Genomic DNA, 19,783 nt, shown 5'->3' with positions numbered 1-19,783 from the left:
TTCGTTACAAAGTTCGTTACAGAGTTTTTCTTGTGGCTATTTGGAGTTGGTTAATACCTGGAAGTTTTGTTTTGGAGTCTGTTTCATCTCCTTATTGGCATCGGCTTCACCTTGCTTTTTACAACGAGATGGCAGCTTTCATTCCCTGTCAGAAGACAAAAGACCTCACCCATTACCTCAAAATCTTCTTACTCTTCAACCATTATCAGCCAGAGAATTCCTCAGAGCCCTGGGCCACATGGCATCCTTGATACCCATGCTCCCTCTGGCATGGCTGCATATGAGAAAGTTCCAGTGAGTACTGAAGACTCATTGAAACCAACATTCTCACCCTCTGGATATCTCTCTCCCTATTCTTCCATGCCTGAAAAAAGAACTGGAATGGTGGATTGCAGCCATCAGTCTCAACCAGGGCATGCTCTTGCAGATACCACCACCCTTACAGCAAATCTTCACAGATGCTTCAGACCTGGGTTGGGGGCAGTTCTACAACACCACCACAAACTAAGCAAAGTTCAGGGAAAGTGTCTCCACTCAGGCAAAGGGACCACATCAATATCAAAGAGATGAGGGCCCTTTACCTAGCTTTACAGATCTTTCAATAAGTCCTCCTACCAGGCAGCTTGAAAATAGTCATAGACAATATGACTGTCTTGTGGTACATAAACAAGTAGGGGGGACAAGGTCTTACCCTCTTTGCAACCGGGCCATACAGATTTGGTCCCTTGCATCAACATTCCGTATCCACCTGCAAGCATTGTACATTACCTCAGCAGAGAATGCAATGGCAGATACTCTCAGCAGAATCTCTGCACCCTCTCACGAAGGGGATGTATCTTTATGCCTTCCCCCTTCACACTGATTCAGAAGCTCCTTTTGAAGATCCATAGGGGCAAACCAAAAATCCTACTGGTGACTCCCTTTTGGCCAAGAGAGCATTGGTTTCCCCTTCTTCACCTTTTAGCCAAACTCAATCACCGCAGGTTCCTGACCATTTCGATCTACTCACACAATAAAGGCATTCCCTAATACACCCTCAGGTGACCAATCTCAGACTCACTTTATAGGTGATAGGGTTCTGATCCCCTTCAGACAGCTGTACTCTGAGGACGTACTTAATGTCCTGCAGGAGGCCAGGAAACCTAGTACCAGGAGAAATTATGTGGCAAAATGGAAAAGATTCTCCAGGTGATGTCGAAAGGAAAACCAGGACCCTTTACTCATTCCTGTACCCATGGTCCTTTCTTACTTGTGTGAGCTTCTACATTCAAGACTGGCATACTCTTCTGGTAAGGTCCAGTTGACTGCCATTTCCACTTGTCTTTCTTTGGTACCTCCTTTGACATCCAGGTTAGAGGTTAAGTTCTTTTTGAAAGGGGTCCTTCACATCAGATCCCCTCGTGAGCCAGTTCCTCCTACATGGGACTTAATTTTATTCCTTGAAAAACTCACCTTACCTCCATTTGAACAGGCTCATTCAGCATCCCTAAAGCTATGTACCTGGAAAACAGTACTGCTGGTGGCCCTCACATCTACCAGGAGGGCATCAGAAATTCAAGTCCTGATGGCCATCCCTCCTTACCTTATCTTTCATAAAGGCAGGGTCTCCCTCAGGACTTAACCCTTCCTTCATGCCTAAGGTAGTTAATGAGCTATCCTTGAATCAGACCATTAACCTTCCTGTTTAATTCCCTCAACCTCAAAATTCCTCTGAAGGAACTCTACATTCCTTAGATGTCCACAGACAACTTAGGTATTACCTGGACAAAACCAAACCCATTAGAATGTCTGACCAGCTGTTTGTCTCCTTTCACCCAAGGGCCTTGTGGAAGGCAGTCTCAAAACAGACTATTTCTTCGTGGATTTCAAAGCCTATCTCTGCATGTTACTCCCTTCATGGGAAAGTTCTAACTGAAAATGTGAGAGCTCATTCCACCAAGGCAGCTGCTTCTTTAGCGGCTTTCTTCAGGGGGGGGTAGACTATGCTTATATCCTAGAAGTGGCTATCTGGTTATCAGTCCGTACATTTACCAGGCAGTATAAACTAGATTTGGTTTCTCGAGCCAGAACTGGATTTGCTAGATCTATCCTACATGGGCTTATAGACCAGGAACCTCAACCTTCCTCCCAGGCTCATACCTAAAAGCTTTGGTACTCTCCCTACAGTTATGAGTACTGCAACATGAGAATAGAAGGACATAGAATAGTTTAAGAACTTACCATAACCTTAGATGTCCTTCTCTTCCATGTTGCGATATTCATTCCCACCCTCCTACCTCCTCTTTACCTGTTGGTCTACCAGATGGGAAATCTCTCTCTCCCTCTATCAATAAAACCTCAGCAGCAGGTACATGCCTCCATGAGGCACCCTCTAGCCTGGTCTCACATGTGGGTCTGAAAAGCTTCCCCCTTTTCCACTTCCTTGCTTACCAGGGGTATTACAGTATGTGGCAGTCCATTCTGAAGTGAGTACGTGCAGACGTCACTTTTATAGCCAGTGTCTGTTTATGGCTCTGACTTCAAATGTCACACGTACCCCTGCTCCTAAGACTTTGGTATACTGGCCGGATGTCCAGTGCTGCAGGCAGCAACCTCCCTACAGTTATGAATACTGCAACATGCAAGAGAAGGACATCTAAGGTTATGGTAAGTTCTTACACAACTATTCTTTTTAATCCATTGTGTGTTCAAAATCGTTTTAAGCAGAAGATGCAGTACTAAGGAATGCTGGAAATGAGGATATTGTTAAGGAAGCACTGCTTATATATTTAAGTATCAAAAGTAGACAGAATGAGTTTTTAAACCATAAAACACATTTTATATTAAGTAATGTTAGATTGAATCCAAAAAGCTATAAATGTATAATGACTTATTGAAAGTGACAGATGTGCTAATCACAATAATAGGTTATGGATGTAAATGTGTTATTTTGTAGTAATAGATAGTGGTTAAACATTTAAAAATTAGTTTCATGCAAAGAGAGGCATTTAAGTTTTTAAAAGGTTGTAACTAGAAAAGTTGCTATCATTTTTGTTTCAAGTCTTTAAGCTTGATGAAATGAAGGTCTGCACTGTTACTGCAGTGTAAAGGTGAGCTTTGCTGGCCAAACCACTGGGGACTTTAGCTGGATTTATTTCTGCACCATTACCAGGATTTGTAAACAGACTTTAGTTAACAAGGAGGACAGCTGTGGAATGAAAAAAAAATAGTGCCTGTAATAGCTGACTTATTTTTCTTTTGCAGAGAATTGCATTGATTTATGGCACAAGAGCGACTTCTTGGTAGATGTTGAATTTTTTTGTGCTCACCACTTTTTGTATGCATTTCAGGGACATATGCATGCAAGTATTAGTGTTTGTTTTGTGCCCCTTCCTAAATGGGATTAAAAAGTATTGTGACTTTTGGCTGCTGGTTTTGACTTCCTGCAGACCTTAAGTACCCCATAGAATTTGTAGTATAACATAATTCTGGGCAATACCCATCTGAAGTGGTTAGCATCAGGTTGGCCTGTCAGTTTTTGGACACATGGAGCAACTCATTATAGCTTATGTGGATACAAAGGCAAAGAGAAAAAAAAGACAGTCTTTAGTTATATTCGGGAGCCTCAGTACTGTGTTAACTTGCAGAGTTGCTTTTGAAAGAGATTAGGCAGTCTGGTTGCACTTTTATTTACAGGAATTTCAGTTACCATCCTATTCCACTTAAATTCAGTCTGTTGTTTCTAGATATTTGACTCTGAAGGTATAAATGTGTTTTATAATCTTTTTTCTTTTTTTTCCAGTCAAGAAGAGGTGATACTGTCCAGTGAAGCAACATTAAACGGCCCAGCTTGATGATGACCTGTGGTTTTTGGTTCTCTACAGTTTGGCCAGTTGAAGCAAATTAAAGCTAACTTTGTGATGCAATTAGTGTTTTTATAAGTGCAGCATTCACATGGAAACTGGAACTTGGACCAGTTCATATAGACACAAAATGTGATCCGAAAACTATTTTTTAGCAAATGTGTAAAAATGGATTGTATTGTCTCTAATGTAGCATTGGACATCCATCTCTCAGGATTGGCCATTTCTCCTTCATCTAGAGAGGATTCAACGTTTGTCTCTGGCCAGTCATTGTCTTAGTATCTTCCACATGATGCCCTGCAGTATTCATTTACCTGGATGGTAACAAGCCCAATGATGGAACCCTGGACATTGGGTAGCAAGAAGCCCTGTCATACTGTGGTATCCAGTGGATGTCTGTGTGTCCTAGCACTTGCACCGCTTCTGATAGCAATAAGCCTTATTGTTGGGTGGGGTGGTCTGGTTATATAATAGCTGCAAGCGGATGAACTTGCATTAACTGTTTTGTGTGATCAGTGCTGTCCTGCTGTAATATTTGTTTTGGCAGAACAGCCAGTTACTGGATTTGTGCTGCCAAGTAAGCCTGCAGTAAGGAGTCACTTGTTAGTTAATCAGAATAGCTGCTTACTCCCAAGTTGATTAACTGACAGTTAAATCTCTTAGCCCATTTCAGTATAGAGAGAGGACAGAGTGTGTGTGCGTGCTCATGGCTGTTTTCATATTTTACGACTTGTCTTCATTAGTACCAGAACGTCAAATTATATGTTATTGCTGGTATTACACACACTGGCCCTGCTAGAACTGATTAGATCTTCCTACTTATTCTTATACTTTTAATTGCTGACCTGAAACTTCATTATTGGAACATTTCTGCAGCTCAGGCTGTAGGATTTTCCTTGACTCTGTGAGGCCCATCATCGCATCTGATTTTGTGAAGGCCAGAATTGCTGTATGATGTCATTAACTATCTGAATATCACAAGGCTGTTTTGTTTGCATGGCTTCTGTTACGCTTACTGTAGCCAACATGAGTACTTTGTCAGTACAGGTGCTGCAGTGAAGATAACAGCTAGCATGGTGACAAAAATCATTATTGTGAGTTGCAGAAACACTTTCAGGACCATACAGACTTTGGAAAGAAGTTGTTAAATTGAAATTATCTGGGAACTCTATGCCAATTCCATGCTTTTGCCATCAAGAAATGTAACATTCATTGAAATGTAGGAGCAAATATTTTTTCTGTGTGCTAGATCCTGATATTCATTTAAATTATGTATCTCTCTATTCATTTTAACTGTTTGGGCAAGCTTTTACCTGCACTACTAATCATTTGAGTTTGGAAGGGAGGCAAGACTGGTTTTGTATGTGGATAGTTCTCTGTACTGGCATAGGGTTGCATTCCCCAAAGCAGTACTGACCAAGCTGGCCTTGTTGGTACAGTGTGCAGTGAATTATGTGAAGATGGGACTTGTACAGACCTGAAATCTTTGCTTTAACTTTTTCTGTACTAGATGTTTGTGAGTTGAAAAGACTGCATAACATTGTACAATGCCCCCAGCAGTTTCCATTATCATTGTTGTCCGTGTTGCATCCTGGTACCATAAATATTGTTTTTAATGAATCACTGTGTTTTGAAATGCAGTGGTTGTTTATCAAGAAAAGTTTTGTTTCCTTCCAGATGCAGATAGCGGTATCATCTTTTATTTATTCAGTTAACATAGTGGAAAATACCACAGCAGTTATGGACATGGGAATCCTCTTTTGTTGAGATGTGCTTATCTTTCTCTTGCAAATGGTTGTGGGTGCTTAGTTTAAACTGCCTTGCTTTAAATTTAAGTAATGATGCTTGTGTAAGGAATCAGTGAAAGTTTACCATGCTGTAAAATATCTGATCTTCAGGGCTGTCTGCAGGTTGTTCATTGTGTAGTCCTCTTTATTCAGAATTCTTCAGCATTTCCCTTTGGGTCTGTTGATTTTTCCTTGGCAGTCCTTCATTGTTAATACCATTAGAGGAGCACCCTGTTAAATGGGCAGTGATGGTCTTCTCTCATTTTTATTTTTCTGCTGTTTCAAGGGTTTAAACTTTGTTTTTTTTTTCAGTTTTTAAGTTTTCTTAGTGTGTGTTATGCATATACATATACATATATATGTATGTGTGTGTCTGTGTATGTATGTATATATATATATGTATGTGATCCAGGGCTATATATATATATATATATATATATATATATATGTATAATCCAGGGCATTGTTCTTGAAAACAAAAGATTGTGGCCTGAGACTGTCCTACTGTTTACAGAATTTTACTTGGTACCAAAAATAATGTATTGGGCACAATTATTACCCTTTCAACTTTGGGCCAGAACTGGCTTGGGAATATCTGTATGTGGAGAAGAATCAAAAAGACCATTCTTCTGCAGAAAAAAAATACTTAAACTCATCATTTAAGTTTCATCAAAAGTACAAAAAGAGTCTTTGAGATGTAGAAGTAGGTTGTCATCATTGACTCATAGGGTCTTGTGCACCAGCCTTTATAAACAGTATTTTGGCAAGTGAATACAAGTGTTGACAAGATAACAGTAAGACTTTCTCTGGACCAATGAGCTTCCTTTAACCTAAAGGATTGCTACCTTGGATGAGATGAAACACTTGGGTGGAGGATTTAGCAGTCTTGCTGGAAAGATCTGTGGTTGACATTGAAGTACAAAAGGCCAGACTGTCTTCTGCCTGTTTCTTAGATGAAGGATTCAAAAACAAAAAGCTTTTAAGATGTCATCATCACTCATTGTAAAGCACATTGATATCTCAAGTGAATTCTAGAAACCTGCCAAGACTGGTGGCTTATGTAACTAAAAAGTTAGTTTGTGACATAGAGCTGTGTGAGGATTATTCAGTGATCCTCTCTGAGGTCAAGACTAAAGCTGGAAAAAAAAAAAAAACGGTGGCCCACCTCTCTAAATCCCTATTTTCCTCATGGTTCTTTCCTGGACAGGGCAAACTTGACCCCATCTTAAGAATGAGCTGTGGCTTGATAAGATGTTTTTTATAGCTTGCTTGGCAGTGGGGTTTCAGAATGTAATGGTAGACTCCCAATGGATAGAGGCGTAGAGACTTTTCAATCAATTTTTCTACTTTTATTGTGTATGAAGTCTATCATGAAGTCGCCCTATATATGCAGATCATGGCTTACTGGTCAGGTAAAAAGTACCTCTTGTCAGCAAATTAATTTATTTTTTAATCACCATAAGTGGCAGCATATCCTACGTGACCTCTGTGAACTGTCAGTTGATAATGACTGTTGAGCTCCTTGGTTTGCAGTGCCTCTGGACCCAGCCTTCACATTACTTAGCATAATATGTACCTCACCAGCTGCAGAACAGAAATTGATAGTTTTGCATTCGTATTCTAAAACCTAGACCCATGACTGTAAGGAATGTTGTTCCCAGTTCCTCTAAGCATTGTTTTACATGGCAAACATTCAGGTCAGGGCATCTGTGCACTTAGGGCCGTGCTGAGAGAATACATTTGATCACAAATCTCTGGATTACCTGCAGTGGGATCTGTGTTTAACCATCAAATGGCACATTATAATTTCTGGCTTCATTGACTAATAGACTTCAGTGATTTACCAGAAAATCAAACATTTTCAAGGGACAGGGCAAAATTATAAACAGTTGAGAGATTTGGGGGGGTTCTGATTCCATCTACTGTAAACATTTTTTTTTTCATTTGTTTGATCACAGTGACATTTAAAGCGTACTCGATCAAGAAATTTGCTATAATTGCCAGGCAATTTTGTGTGTGTGGGTGGGTGGATGTGTCTGTTTCTCTGCAGTTAAGCCTCTGTGTGTGTGTGTGTGTGTGTGTGTGTGTGTGTGTGTGTGTGTGTGTGTGTGTGTGTGTGTGTGTGTTTGTCTGTCTCTATATGCCTCTGTGTGTACTTGCATAACTTATATTTTGGATATAAAATTCTTCCAACAGATTGATTACATATGCTACAGCAAGTTTGGAACACTAGCAAGCATATTATTTTACTTTAAAAATATAAAAAGTGTCTATACAAATAAAAATACAGAACAATTTAACAGTCCATTATCCAAGTAATCAATAATGCCTGACATGGTGGACATTGTCAGGAAAAATGTTTTTTCAAGGGTGGTGAGGCTTGATGCTGCGCCTCATAACCTTTGATGGTCCATTATGTACCTGATAATGGCCACTCTGTCGAGTTATTTCTTGCTAAGTCCCTTTATGGGAATAGTCTGACAGAGCTATTCAGGCCTTATTTTATCAACAGTTGCTTGTTCAGCGTTTTGTTTCAGAAGCTCCTCCATTTTGGATGCCTGAAATACTATATTGTGCTCTGCTGTTTGGATGTTACCTTTTAAACTGGCTTGGTGTTTGGAAGAGCAGTTCTAAATGCAGTGCTTCAGTAAGAGTCCTACTTTATTTCTTCCTATACAAGCAAACACACCAATTGGTACTCATTTATTACAAAGCACTGCTGGTAGCCTTAAAAAAGATCATTTATTTGAATAGACACCTACTGTATAGCTCCACTTTTTTTAAGGATGCCATTCATCCAGATGGTGGTTCATTTAGCACCATGTGCTTTTTCAGTCGTATTTATTTTTCAGGTGATTCTTGAATTGTGTGGAGAAGGCAGTTTCTCCCTTCTTTCTCATTAGTTTTATGAGAGTAAAATTGTCGGCTCACCCTACCTATTTATGACCATTGCTCAGACGACATTGAAACCATTAGATGGAGAGAAGATTTCCAGGTGCTGCTGACTAAATTCTATGTTGAAGGAGGACTGTTCATTAAAAAAAATTGCAACTGAAGACCACAGATTCAAGAAGTTACAACAGCATTTCCACATCAGTAACCATTTTGACCATGTTATTACAGATAGATTTGTGTTTGCCTTTGTTCCATATAAAGTTTGGTCTGTCTTACCATCTTCCAGATTTTGGATGCCAGTAGGGGCTGTCTGTCCATCATACTTAGCCATTTTCTACATCATGAGTGCTGTTTAGAAATTGGTGCTTGCATGATCCTTTCCAGTTTAATGTGCACCTGCTCTAAAAGCCAGGAATAATAGATGCACGTAAGGATAGAAACCAGAACTGTTCCCATAACAATTATACCAAAAAAATTGCTTCCCATGCAGCTGTTCTGAAATGTATAGAAGCTGCAATTAAATGTGTTCATCATATTGATCACTGCTGTGGTAGCCATAACTATATGGGCTATATCTTGTCTACCAAGGATATAACAGCTGGCCAGCTTTCAGAACTTCATGGCACCTTAGATGCACCCATAGTCCCAGGCAGCTCGAGCTGAGCTAACTAAAAAGTAGGTTTGGTTGCCAAGTCTTTTAGAGCTTTAGTGCTGCCAAAGGAATATACTCCATTGAGGCTTTTGAGGGTCAACTGTCTGCTTGGGTTGCTCTTTTGGTGGGCAGATAAGTTTCCTTTGTGGGAAATAACTTCCATTTAAATTTTTGTTTATTATTGATATTTTCCTCTTCAGGAAAGTTATTTTATAACTAGAAATGTGTGTTTTGATGAATTGTCATGAGACTGTACTATACTTTTAAATGGGAGGGCTCTTTTTCTGTCCGTTTAAAATTTATTAAATGTAACTGAAAACCATTTTTTCTGTGGAGAAACTCTGTTTATCTTACTTTGTGGGGCTGGCAGAGTGTTTTAAAGTCAGTTTTACTGTGTTTAACTGTCTGTGAAAAAAAGTGACTTTTAAAGACTTTTTATTTTTACCAGCATTTGTGTTTGTTTTCCTCAAGAAAAGGGGACCATTTTCATCTTGGCCATGGAACAGTCTGTCAGTCTCACAGTCAGTTCTTCTTCCAGCAGCAAAATGAAAAAGTTAAGCAAACAGCTTTTGCCATTATTGCAGGCTAGCAGTTTGCCTCAGCCGCTGGTGGGCAACTATACTGTGGCCAGTAGGTGTACTTCAGAAAACTCATATTTTACCCAGATCCCTCTTGTGTAGCACCTGCAGCCACCATGAACCGGGGGTTACCAACTTCCTCTGCAGTGATTAGGGTCCCGCAGTGGGCAAGGAGAGGGAACAGGAAAAGCTTCCCTGTATTTTCATAATGTTGTGCCCATTCCTGGGGAAGATGCTGCTACCATTAATAACACTGCAAATCCCTTTTTTCTGTCAGAAAACAAACCAAAAACTAAAGATGTATCTACTCCTCAAATTTCCTTAGACAGGAATAGTGTAGTCGCTCTGACTCAAGGTTTAATTCAGGTTATTAATCTTTCTTGTAAAGGAGTTCCTGGTAAAAGACAGGGATGCCATTTTTCCTGAAGAGATTCAAGATTCAGAATTTGGGCAAGAGATTGAAGGAAAAGATAGTGTTTTTTCCTCAGAATTATGATTCAGACTCATGGGAGAGCTGAGTTTCTGCTGGAGTGGGGGTCTCTTTCTCTTGAGACTGTTTCTAGAATGTTCCATTGTTTTAGTGGGAAGACACTGAAGTTTCTCTGTTCTTAAGAAAATGCTTTGAACTGTTACAGAAGGAGTATCCTGGACCTTCACCCTTACTTCTGGTTCTGTCACCTTTGGAGAGTGTGTGTGTGTGTGTGTGTCTTTGTGTGTCTGTGTGTGTGAAGATTATTGATAAGTATGAGGGCAAAGTATATGCTTCTGTAAAGATTTTCAGAATTTTGAATAGCCAGGTTCACGTGTTAAGGTTTGTCCTGACTAATTGTTGAAGTATGAGGAATGTTTTGTCTGCAATTTATTTTTGTGAGGAAAAACCTGCTTTAATTAATTTAATTTATTGTATTGTTTAAATTACTACTCATTGTATACAGTGTGCATATGATTATTCATTTCTCTTGAATGTATGAAGAAGGAGCAACCTGTCTCAAAACAGACTATTTCCAAATGTTTGTCTAAGGCTGTTATACTCACCACAGCAAAACTGTCCCAGGAATGGTCAAGACCCCACTCTACTAGGGCCTTGGTTTCACCTTTGACCTTTTGGAAAGGGTTGGATTCTACAAGTATTCTAGAACCTGCAACTTGGTCCTCTCCACATACTTTTACAAAGCACTATAAGCTTGATTCCTTCTCTAGGTCTACATCAGACTTTGCAAGGACCATTCTGCAGGGACTCCTGGACTCGTCTGCTTCCACCTCCCAAATGTAGAACTACAGTAGTGATCAGTATAATGAACATACAACAGTTGTGCAAGTAATCTTACCGTAACAGTAGATGTTCAAATCACTCCTGCATTAGCTGCTCGCTCCCTCCCTCCACCCCTCTTGTTTTTTGGTATGTTGATGCCATGGTGTGGTTATTTTTTTGTTCTTCCTAGCATTGCCCTTTCAGGGATTAGTATCCCTCTTTTTTTCTTGGTAGGAAAGCTGTGAAAGTTTTGGTGCCCAGACTTGTCTTTTAGTCAGCTCATCTTGAGCTGCTTGATAGTTTGGGTTTGTGGAAAGTGTCCTGAAACTTTGAAAGCTAGCGGGCTGTTTATCTGTGGCAGGATGTAACCCTTATTTGTATATAGCTAAGGCAATTGCAGCAGTGATCTTGAAAACATCTACTTTTACTTTTACAACTATACTTTCTTTGGTTTTCCATGTTGCTTTGCTGATTTGTATTAGTTATACAGGGTCTAGACAGAAAATTTATTCAGAAAAACTGGGCTTGAGATGATGTGCATCTGCATTTTACTGCATCTGAACTTTTAGTCAAAGCTAAAAAAAGAGAGCCACTGTGGCAAAAATTTGGAGGACGGGTTCCTCTCTGCGTATCCTTCCATTTAAGATTTGGAATGTAATGTTTTTTATAAATGTTTCTGCCTGAAAATCTTTGAGATCATAACAGCAGTATACAGTGAGCTTCTAGCTTGGAAGAATGCAGGTGAGCTATATCTGCTTGCATTTTGCCTCTGCATCATCACTTGTATTAATAGTCTGGGAGTGAGAATCGAAATGTAAGTGAGTAGCTATTTGAAAAAGGTGGATTTCATCATCAGAGGCAGTCACAGCTGAGGGCATGGCCGCATGTGTTTGGGATGATAGATGCCTGCATTAGAAACCAGCATTGTCCTAAAGTCTTCAACCCAGGAAAAATCATGGTGGGAGATGGTTTGGAGTTGTTCACAGTGGCAGTTGTCTTTATAATGATCTACAGTACAATATATAGAAGCATGATATTTTGTGTAGGAGGAGGAATGTAAATTACTTCATTGTACCTAGCAAGGCAAATAGATGTGAGATATCTAGAGTGGTTCCAACAGAGCTGTACTGTAAACAGAAAAATGCATCAAGGCCATTAAAATCCTCTGCAGGGACCCAGACATGAGTATTAGAACCCAGATGGCTAAGACGGTGGAGAAAGATCTATGATGACACAGACCTGATTGTATTTAGAGAGTTGCTAAATACTTTAATAGTGTTGGTTATCCAACTCTGCTTTTAATGTTTTATTTTTTTAATTTGAAAATCGAAATGAAATTAAACACAGAACACACAATGTTCAGGTTTATTTTCAATTTTTTGGTGATTTAATAATTTTAGATTGTTTTTTTTTTCTCAGTTGGTGTTTCTTTTCATTCTTATGCTCTCTGGTCTTAAAATTGGTGCTGTTATTCTAATATAAAAATCTCACTTTGTAGACCCACTCTTTGAAGAAACTTGTGAAGCACATTATTCAGTTCTTGAGTGTTATATTCCTGTGTTGTGTCAGGGAACGACATTGTGTAGAATGGTCCAAGTATAACAGAGCTTTCTTTTCTGCCTGTAATGTTTCATTCGAGAATGTTAAAAGACATTACTTGAGTGTCAAATCAAGTAGTGTTCAACTGGACACAAAAGGAAGCTTTGCTAATTTCTGTGAGAAAAATTCCCATGGTCTTTCCCTGTATTTGTTTGGGCAGCAGAGTGGCTTACTGGTTAAAGTTTCTGCTTCACAACTTCTTGGTTTGGTGTTTTATTCTGACCTTGTTTTCTGTCTGTGTGGAGGTTGCTTGTTCTCTTTATGTTTGCCTGGGTTTTCTTACTGTACTGTTTTTCCTGTCACCTCATAAAAGTTGTTCATTGACTGACTGCTGTAATGCCCGTGTATACCTGTGGCATTTACCATTGTTACCTAAATTATATGTCCTATCTAACAAGTGTCTGAGGTGGTCCAGTTCACTTATTCAGTTAGCAAAAAACATTTTCATTTGGGATGTAGTAGAAATTGAAGGAGTGTTGTCAGGCTAAAATATTTCTGTGTAGAAACTGATTTTGCAGATCTATGCAAAGGTAGGGTATACTCTGTCACTCTCCTTACTGCAAGAACAGTTATTTAAGTAGTGACTACATCCCGGTCCATATTTTCAGCTTTTATTATAAAACAGCAACTTGCTTAGCAAACATTCTGCAGCTGAAATGCAGAGTGCTACAAAGGAGAGTTGTGCTTTAATAAAAGAGGTGAACAGACTGAATGCCTTGAGAGTTGAAGTAGATAAATCTGTTATTTTCTGGTTGTTTGACTTGCACATTCATCATTGGGAAATGCATGGTCAATGTACATGGTACTAGGCCTCTTCAGTGAGGAGTTTACAAACATGGGGAATAGTTAAGCATATCATTACTCATACTAAATTACAAAGACTCCATCTGATAACAGTCTGCATTTATGCAAAAAGAGTGAAGTCCCATGTGTTCAGGAAGTGAAAAATTTTTTTTTTTTGGTGGTGGTGGTGGGGGGGGGGTCCTTTTAAAACTTCAGTTTATTTTATCTATTTAAAGTCCTTCCTGTCTTAACTTTTACATATGTGTGTTTATGTATGTATGTTTGTATATTCATGTCAGTGTTCTTATTTGGTGAAACATTTTGTTTTGTTTGCATGTAATTCAGTATTATTATCGGACTGTCTTCAAAGACCTAATGTATTGAGCAGCAGTTAGGATTTCAGTTTCTGATGTCCCCAGCCCAGCGCATTTCTTAATTCTCTTAAATTCTGACGTGCTTCTAGCTTTCATGCATCATGAGGGCACACTCAGCCCCAGTATTTGTATTTTGTTATCTGTCATTTACACAGTTCAGCTTTTAATTGTAATTACATTGATGGAAAGTTCTGCGTTCAAAGCGTGAACTGTATAAAATTTCAAAATCTTTCTTTTGACAGATGAAAAGCTGGTACCAACATTGTCACTGTTATGCTGTTTGAGAGAGGAGCAAGTCATGAAGCATTGCCGGAAATGTTAGCATTTCAGCATAGCCACCCACAGGAAATGAGAAGCATGAGGTTTGTCTCACCAGTCGGTGAATGATAGTTATGAAGGTTGGTCATCACAGGAACGGGAGGCATGGCACATGTGACCCTTCATCAGTATCAGACAGGTGACTCTAAGGGGTCTACTTGCCAAGAAATGTCAAAGCCTTCTCTTAAAAAGTTTACCAATGAGGCGTTCTTGCATTCTTTGTAAGTCATGAGAGCTTTTTTGTGTAGAAAATCATCTGATGGGAATAATGCATTAAATGCACCCTGGCAACCTTATTGGATGCATTCTGAGATTTTTTTTTTTTTGATTGTCCCATGTTGGAGCATTGAGCATGACTATTCCTCTCTAGCTTAGGCAGCATGATCCCTGGAAACCTTATTTAAGGCCACATCCTCCCCAAGTCAAAGAAGGGTTATCGGCATAGGTTTGAGATTTTGTGGCTCTCTTCAGATTGCTTGGCTCCACAGGGAAGACTGCAAGGCAGGTTTGCTCTGGTCAACTTGTAGTGGGACTTATCCTCTTGAGTGCTGTTGCACACCATTATAAGGTATTATTTGACACCTGTATTAGGCTCTCTGCTGGCACTGCTTTGAATATTTTTTGCTGTGAGCATTGGGCCTCAACTCCCAGAAGCTTGGTTGCCATTCACTTATCACCTTGTACTTATCTCTGTCTCCCCACCGTTTGTTCTGTCCATGTCTGTGTGATAAATTAAGATAATGAAGTCTCCCCCATTTTTATCTGCCTTTCAGATAATGTATCCTTGCTGAGAATATGCAATGGCCTTTTGCCTCTCAGTTTTCTTCCAAGAAGTGGCTAAACTAGTATATGAGGAAAACTGAATAACTTTGGGTCATACCCAAATTAAACTTCTCCTCAGGTGTCTCTTTACTGTGGAAAGTGTTCAAATTCAGCACCCTCTGCACTTAAAAAAGATGCTTTCTGTAAACTTCTGGTGAGTGCAGTGACTGACTAAGCATCCAAAGGTAATTGTGACATGATATTTCAGTTCAACATAGGTCCTGAAGATCACATCACATTCACAACTGATAAGGAGTTAAATGCTTTGAACAGAGTGTACAAGTGAGCTTTTTCTCAACCACTTTGGAACTTAAGTCACTTAAATATCTCACCTGGTCTAGTTCCATTCTTTCTTTGTAGAACAAACCTCCGTGATGACTTTGGAAAGTACACAGCTTCCATAGTGAACTTTCATGGTGTCTGCTGTAATTTTGACTGTAGTGATGCTTTTGTCAGGGCAGCAGACTGTGTCAGATGGCACTGGTTTGGCTGTCCTCTTTAAGGGACAAGCTTAGTGAGGTGTTCCTGGATGCCAGTTTACAGAATAATGGTCTTTTTTGAACAGAATTGTCTGGGCCTGATCAGACATCCATAAGGGGGGAAATAAGCATTGATTTCACAATGGGAGGGTCCTGGTCATTCACAACTTCCATTCTTCCTTCTAGGCCTGTCCAGTTTTTTAGAGAAGATCCTCTTCTCTTAGGTTGAGACGGTCTCTCAAGCATCAGGTAGTGTTGCTTTGCAGGGTTTCACTTGCTACATTTCCTATGACTCTATTGATTTATCAGCTGTATTCCTGAATAGCTCATAAGACTGGCCATGGTTGACTGGTTCTCTTGAGTGTTTCCCATTTTAGAGAGCCATCAGCATAGACAGGTGTGTTCTCAATATGGTCACAAATGACTGTGTTGTATTTGTGATGTCCACACCTAGAAGTAGTTCTGCTCGGAAGCCAGATAGTGTGATGGGCTGTTAAAGTAGACCCAGACTGTGCTGTACAAAACTAGTCAAGATAGGCTACTCTTCCAGGGGAGAAGGGCAAGAGGGTTCTACTACCATGTTTTCTTGGTACAGAGGGACTGTGGAATGACCTTCCCATCCTGAATCTCAGTAATGTCAGCAAACGCATCAGGTATGTCAAATAATAAATGGCAATTCTCCTGGGAGGGTCATGCTATTGCTGATGCCAGGTGCTTGAGTTGTGTCACTGGAAATAATGGACACTATTTATCACATCATTATCTGAGATTCATCCTGGGGTTTCTTAATTTTGTTCTGAATGGGCTTTAACTTTCAGTACAATATGCTGTCATTTAGCATCTTTTCTGCAGGTGTAGTATTGCAAAATTGCTGGCAATTGTGACCAGAGACAATACTGAAGAAGCAGCTTACTGCAGTCCTTTACGTGGATAACTCCTTTCTGGTAGCTCCACATAATGGTCCTCACTTGGGTCCACCCTTATTTGCAAGACCTGGACATCTCAATAAACTGGGATAAGTTTACTCCAGTTCCATCTCAGAGCATTGCCTTAATTTAGCTAGAGTTGGGCACACTTCATTATTTTCATTCTTCCTGCAGAGAGTGTTAGCCTTAACATCCTAATGAGGTCAAAACAAAGGTTCTTGGACCTCACATAAACTGTAATGAGGTTGCATTAGACAATGAGGTGTCAGTATCTGTAGAGCCATTATTCCCTCATATATTTTGTTTATATAATACCCATCATAGGGCTTAAGAGTTGCCCACCTCAACTGTAAGGTGAGCTTCACTTAAGCTATTGTAACTAAGGGCAGTCTTCCTCACCTTAAAAGCTGTAGAAGGGTAGTTGAGGCCACAGTCACCTACCTACTCTTCTTATATAACACGTAGTGTGTGGTGCAGTATATGTGAACTGACAGTGTGGCACATGATTGTACTCCTTGTTTTTGTGGAGTGCATGCTGGCTTGGTATTTGGCAGATGAACCAGGCCATTGGTCTATCAGACGTTGATGCTAGACCTCTGAGTATTAAAAATTATACTGGCCTTTAAAAATCATAGTAGATTGTCAGTAAGAAGACCACTTTCTTATTTTTCATAACGCAAGGTCTTTATACACTAGACCCTGTATAGTTAGTGATAGGGAATCTTTGTATATAGTCTGTTTAATAAGTTATATACCCATAAACAAGGCTGACTTTAAGAAACATCATTAAGTCTAGGAGGAGCATAGCATAAATCTGAAGACCAGAATCATAGCAGTATGTCTGAATCATAGCAGTTGATTTCTATGCATTACAGAGGAAATTAATGTATTGACAGTCTCTCTCATTTACAGTTCCTCATTGGAGCCAAAGATAAGAGGCTCCTGTCTGTTACTCTTTTCCATGCTAAGATCACCTTGGACGTCATCCTGTTCACCACTTTGTCTTGTTCAGAAGTGCAAGGGGGAGTCAGTGATTTATGTGTCCCCTCCTGTGGCACAAAAGATTACTCTGTACCTTCTCAAGTGTTCATCTTATTCCACACCTAACTGCAAATATCGACGTTTTTTTACAATACCTACCGCCTGAAACTGTGTAACTTAAGAAATCATTAACACAGCCATATTTGCAAACTGTATTTTCCATTATTTCCATTGATGGTGGGGCTGGTGTTACCCTTAATCCTCTCCTTCTTTAGAACTGCCTAGGTTTAAAGACCTCTTGCAAATGGATATTAATGGAAAATATAGTTGGCAAATATAGCTGATCCCAGATACACATCCTAAAGCATGAAAACTTACCTTTTTTCTCAAAAGAATTTAGATAGGATAGTTAATATAAAATGTTATCACAGAATTTAGGAAAAAAAGATGGAAACTCATCCTGTTACATCGGGGATGAGAAGATGGTTTCAGGCTTTCAGTGGTCTTGAGTGACTACAGGAAGCTATCCCAGTGCAAGTGAAGGAAGTCCTGTTGGGTTGTGTCAGCAGTTAACATCTCAGGTCATGTTCTTTTGCTTCTGCTAGATCTCCTGCTAGGAGTCTTAGAAAATAATTAACACTGCTTAGGAAGCCTCCTTCTAACAGTGGGCTTCCAGTGAAATGTTATTTGTACTGTTTGGAATTCTTCCCAGTAGTTACCCATACCACAGGGGTTTCATGAACAGATGTAACAGAGATGTTCTCACTGTGTCATTCGTTCTGCAAGTAGGTTTTTTTGTAGTGGATGTTTATTAACCTGTTGCTGACCCCATTTTCTCTGGAAACCCTTTAGATCCAGCATCAACTCTTTTTTTATATATATATATATATATTCTTTTTTTTTTTTTTTTTTTTTTGGAAATCAGGCAAGTGTATGATTTGTATTTATGTTTCCCTTTTATTCTTACATGGTACAAAGGAGGGAAAGCTAGGGAGTTCAAGGCTTTGAATGTCTGGTGTGTGCATTTGTGTGTGTCATTATTCACCATATGGACCTCTGCACCAAGTGTCGAACCTGAAGAGATTTCAGAAATGTTCCAAGTTAGGGATCTCGGAAGAGCACAGGCTACAGTTATCAACTACAGAAAGCCTTCTCAGAAGTCAGTCTCTATGTGATTTTTATGTATACTGTAGATATTAAGTCAGTCAAACTTATCAGGTGCAGTCGACTCAGTTATTACCATGAGTCTCACTGTGGAAAAGAAAAAAACAAAGTGGCAGTATGCATAGTTTCTTTGTAAAAATCTCTGCAGACATTTTAAATATTTATGTAGTACGTACAGTATTTGTGTTGCAAGGCATGCAAATTAAGTTGTAGTTTTTCTGTTTTGTTAGTATTATTGTTATGCAGATAAACAGAAATTAACTTTTACTTGTAAAACCTCAGATTTTTTTTTTTATGTTCTTGGGGAGGTGGGTGTTGTATTGTGTCATACATATTTCATAGTTAGCATCATTGCATACCTTTTTAAGTGCCAATTAGATATGAGTAAATTTAATGGAGTTCCCTGCTTTTGGAGAAAAGGGGACATGAGACAGAAGTACCATGAATTTAACAGAAACTGTTTTATTTAGGAGCTGGTGGTGTTACATGTTGTGCCAACACCAGCATGCCTAATATTCATAAAAGTAAATCAGATTTTATATAAATGTTTTAACTTTTTATCAAAGTGCATATTACCTGATGATTGTTCATTTTGCTTAGAAGTGAAAAATGTGTGTCAGTGGAGTTTTAAAGAGACTGCTTTAACTTAAATTGTTTTAAAATAGGAATAAGAATTTTATCACATTAAATTTGCAAAATAACCCCCTCCAACACAGCATGAGGTTTATAACGGGTTAGTTTGCTCCATGTGTCAATATTTGTTTATACTGTCTTTGAGAAGGCAAAAAATTTAATTAAAAAAGGGTAAATTACTTTGCATGGTGCACGGCACCCCACCCCGCCCCCGTTTTTGATGAAGTACAGATTTTGAAATACATATACTTAATTTTAATTCAGTACTATTTTAGTTAATTGTGAGTATGGTTATGAACCTATGAAAATGTTTCACTTGCAAACATAAATTCACTACCTGAATCTGTTCACTTTTTGTGGTATATACTTGAACATGCAGACATTTACAGTATTTTCCCCATGTGATTTCTCCCCAGCTAACTGTGGCAGCTGACTGTCAAGCCCCATTTCCACCAATCACCCATTCACTTCCAGTTATGTTCCAACTGCTCGAGTGAGAACTGATCAATGATTGTGCCATCGTACAGCCAGCCATGAATGTAGAATTCTTTTCTCCTGGTTCCCAGCCTCACTGGTAGCTTGATGCCACCTTTTCACAGCTGCATTTCTAACATGTCACATTGCTGACTACTTGGATGTCACCACATATGCTTGTTGGGCAATTGTAGCCCATGACTTTCTGCTGCTATTTTTGCACC

At 39.3% G+C, this 19,783-nt stretch overlaps 1 protein-coding gene across 3 annotated transcripts in view; it reads left to right on the top strand.

Moving 5' to 3' along the window:
* PPP6R2 (protein phosphatase 6 regulatory subunit 2) overlaps nt 1–5,462 on the top strand; it is a 4,227,669-nt gene extending 4,222,207 nt beyond the window's left edge. For all 3 annotated transcript variants that reach the window (XM_044088566.1, XM_044088567.1, XM_044088565.1), the window contains one exon: nt 3,782–5,462. In XM_044088566.1, coding sequence (XP_043944501.1) covers nt 3,782–3,833 — 52 coding nt within the window. In that variant the 3' untranslated portion in view covers nt 3,834–5,462. The remainder of the gene's footprint in view (nt 1–3,781) is intronic.
* Nucleotides 5,463–19,783: the final 14,321 nt, after the last annotated feature.

Source organism: Protopterus annectens, chromosome 11.part0 (genome assembly GCF_019279795.1).
Source record: "Protopterus annectens isolate FY-2018-M chromosome 11.part0, PAN1.0, whole genome shotgun sequence".
NCBI lineage: Eukaryota > Metazoa > Chordata > Ceratodontiformes > Protopteridae > Protopterus > Protopterus annectens.
The sequence above is the reverse complement of the archived record's forward strand: the minus strand, read 5'-3'. Positions and strand labels throughout refer to the sequence as shown.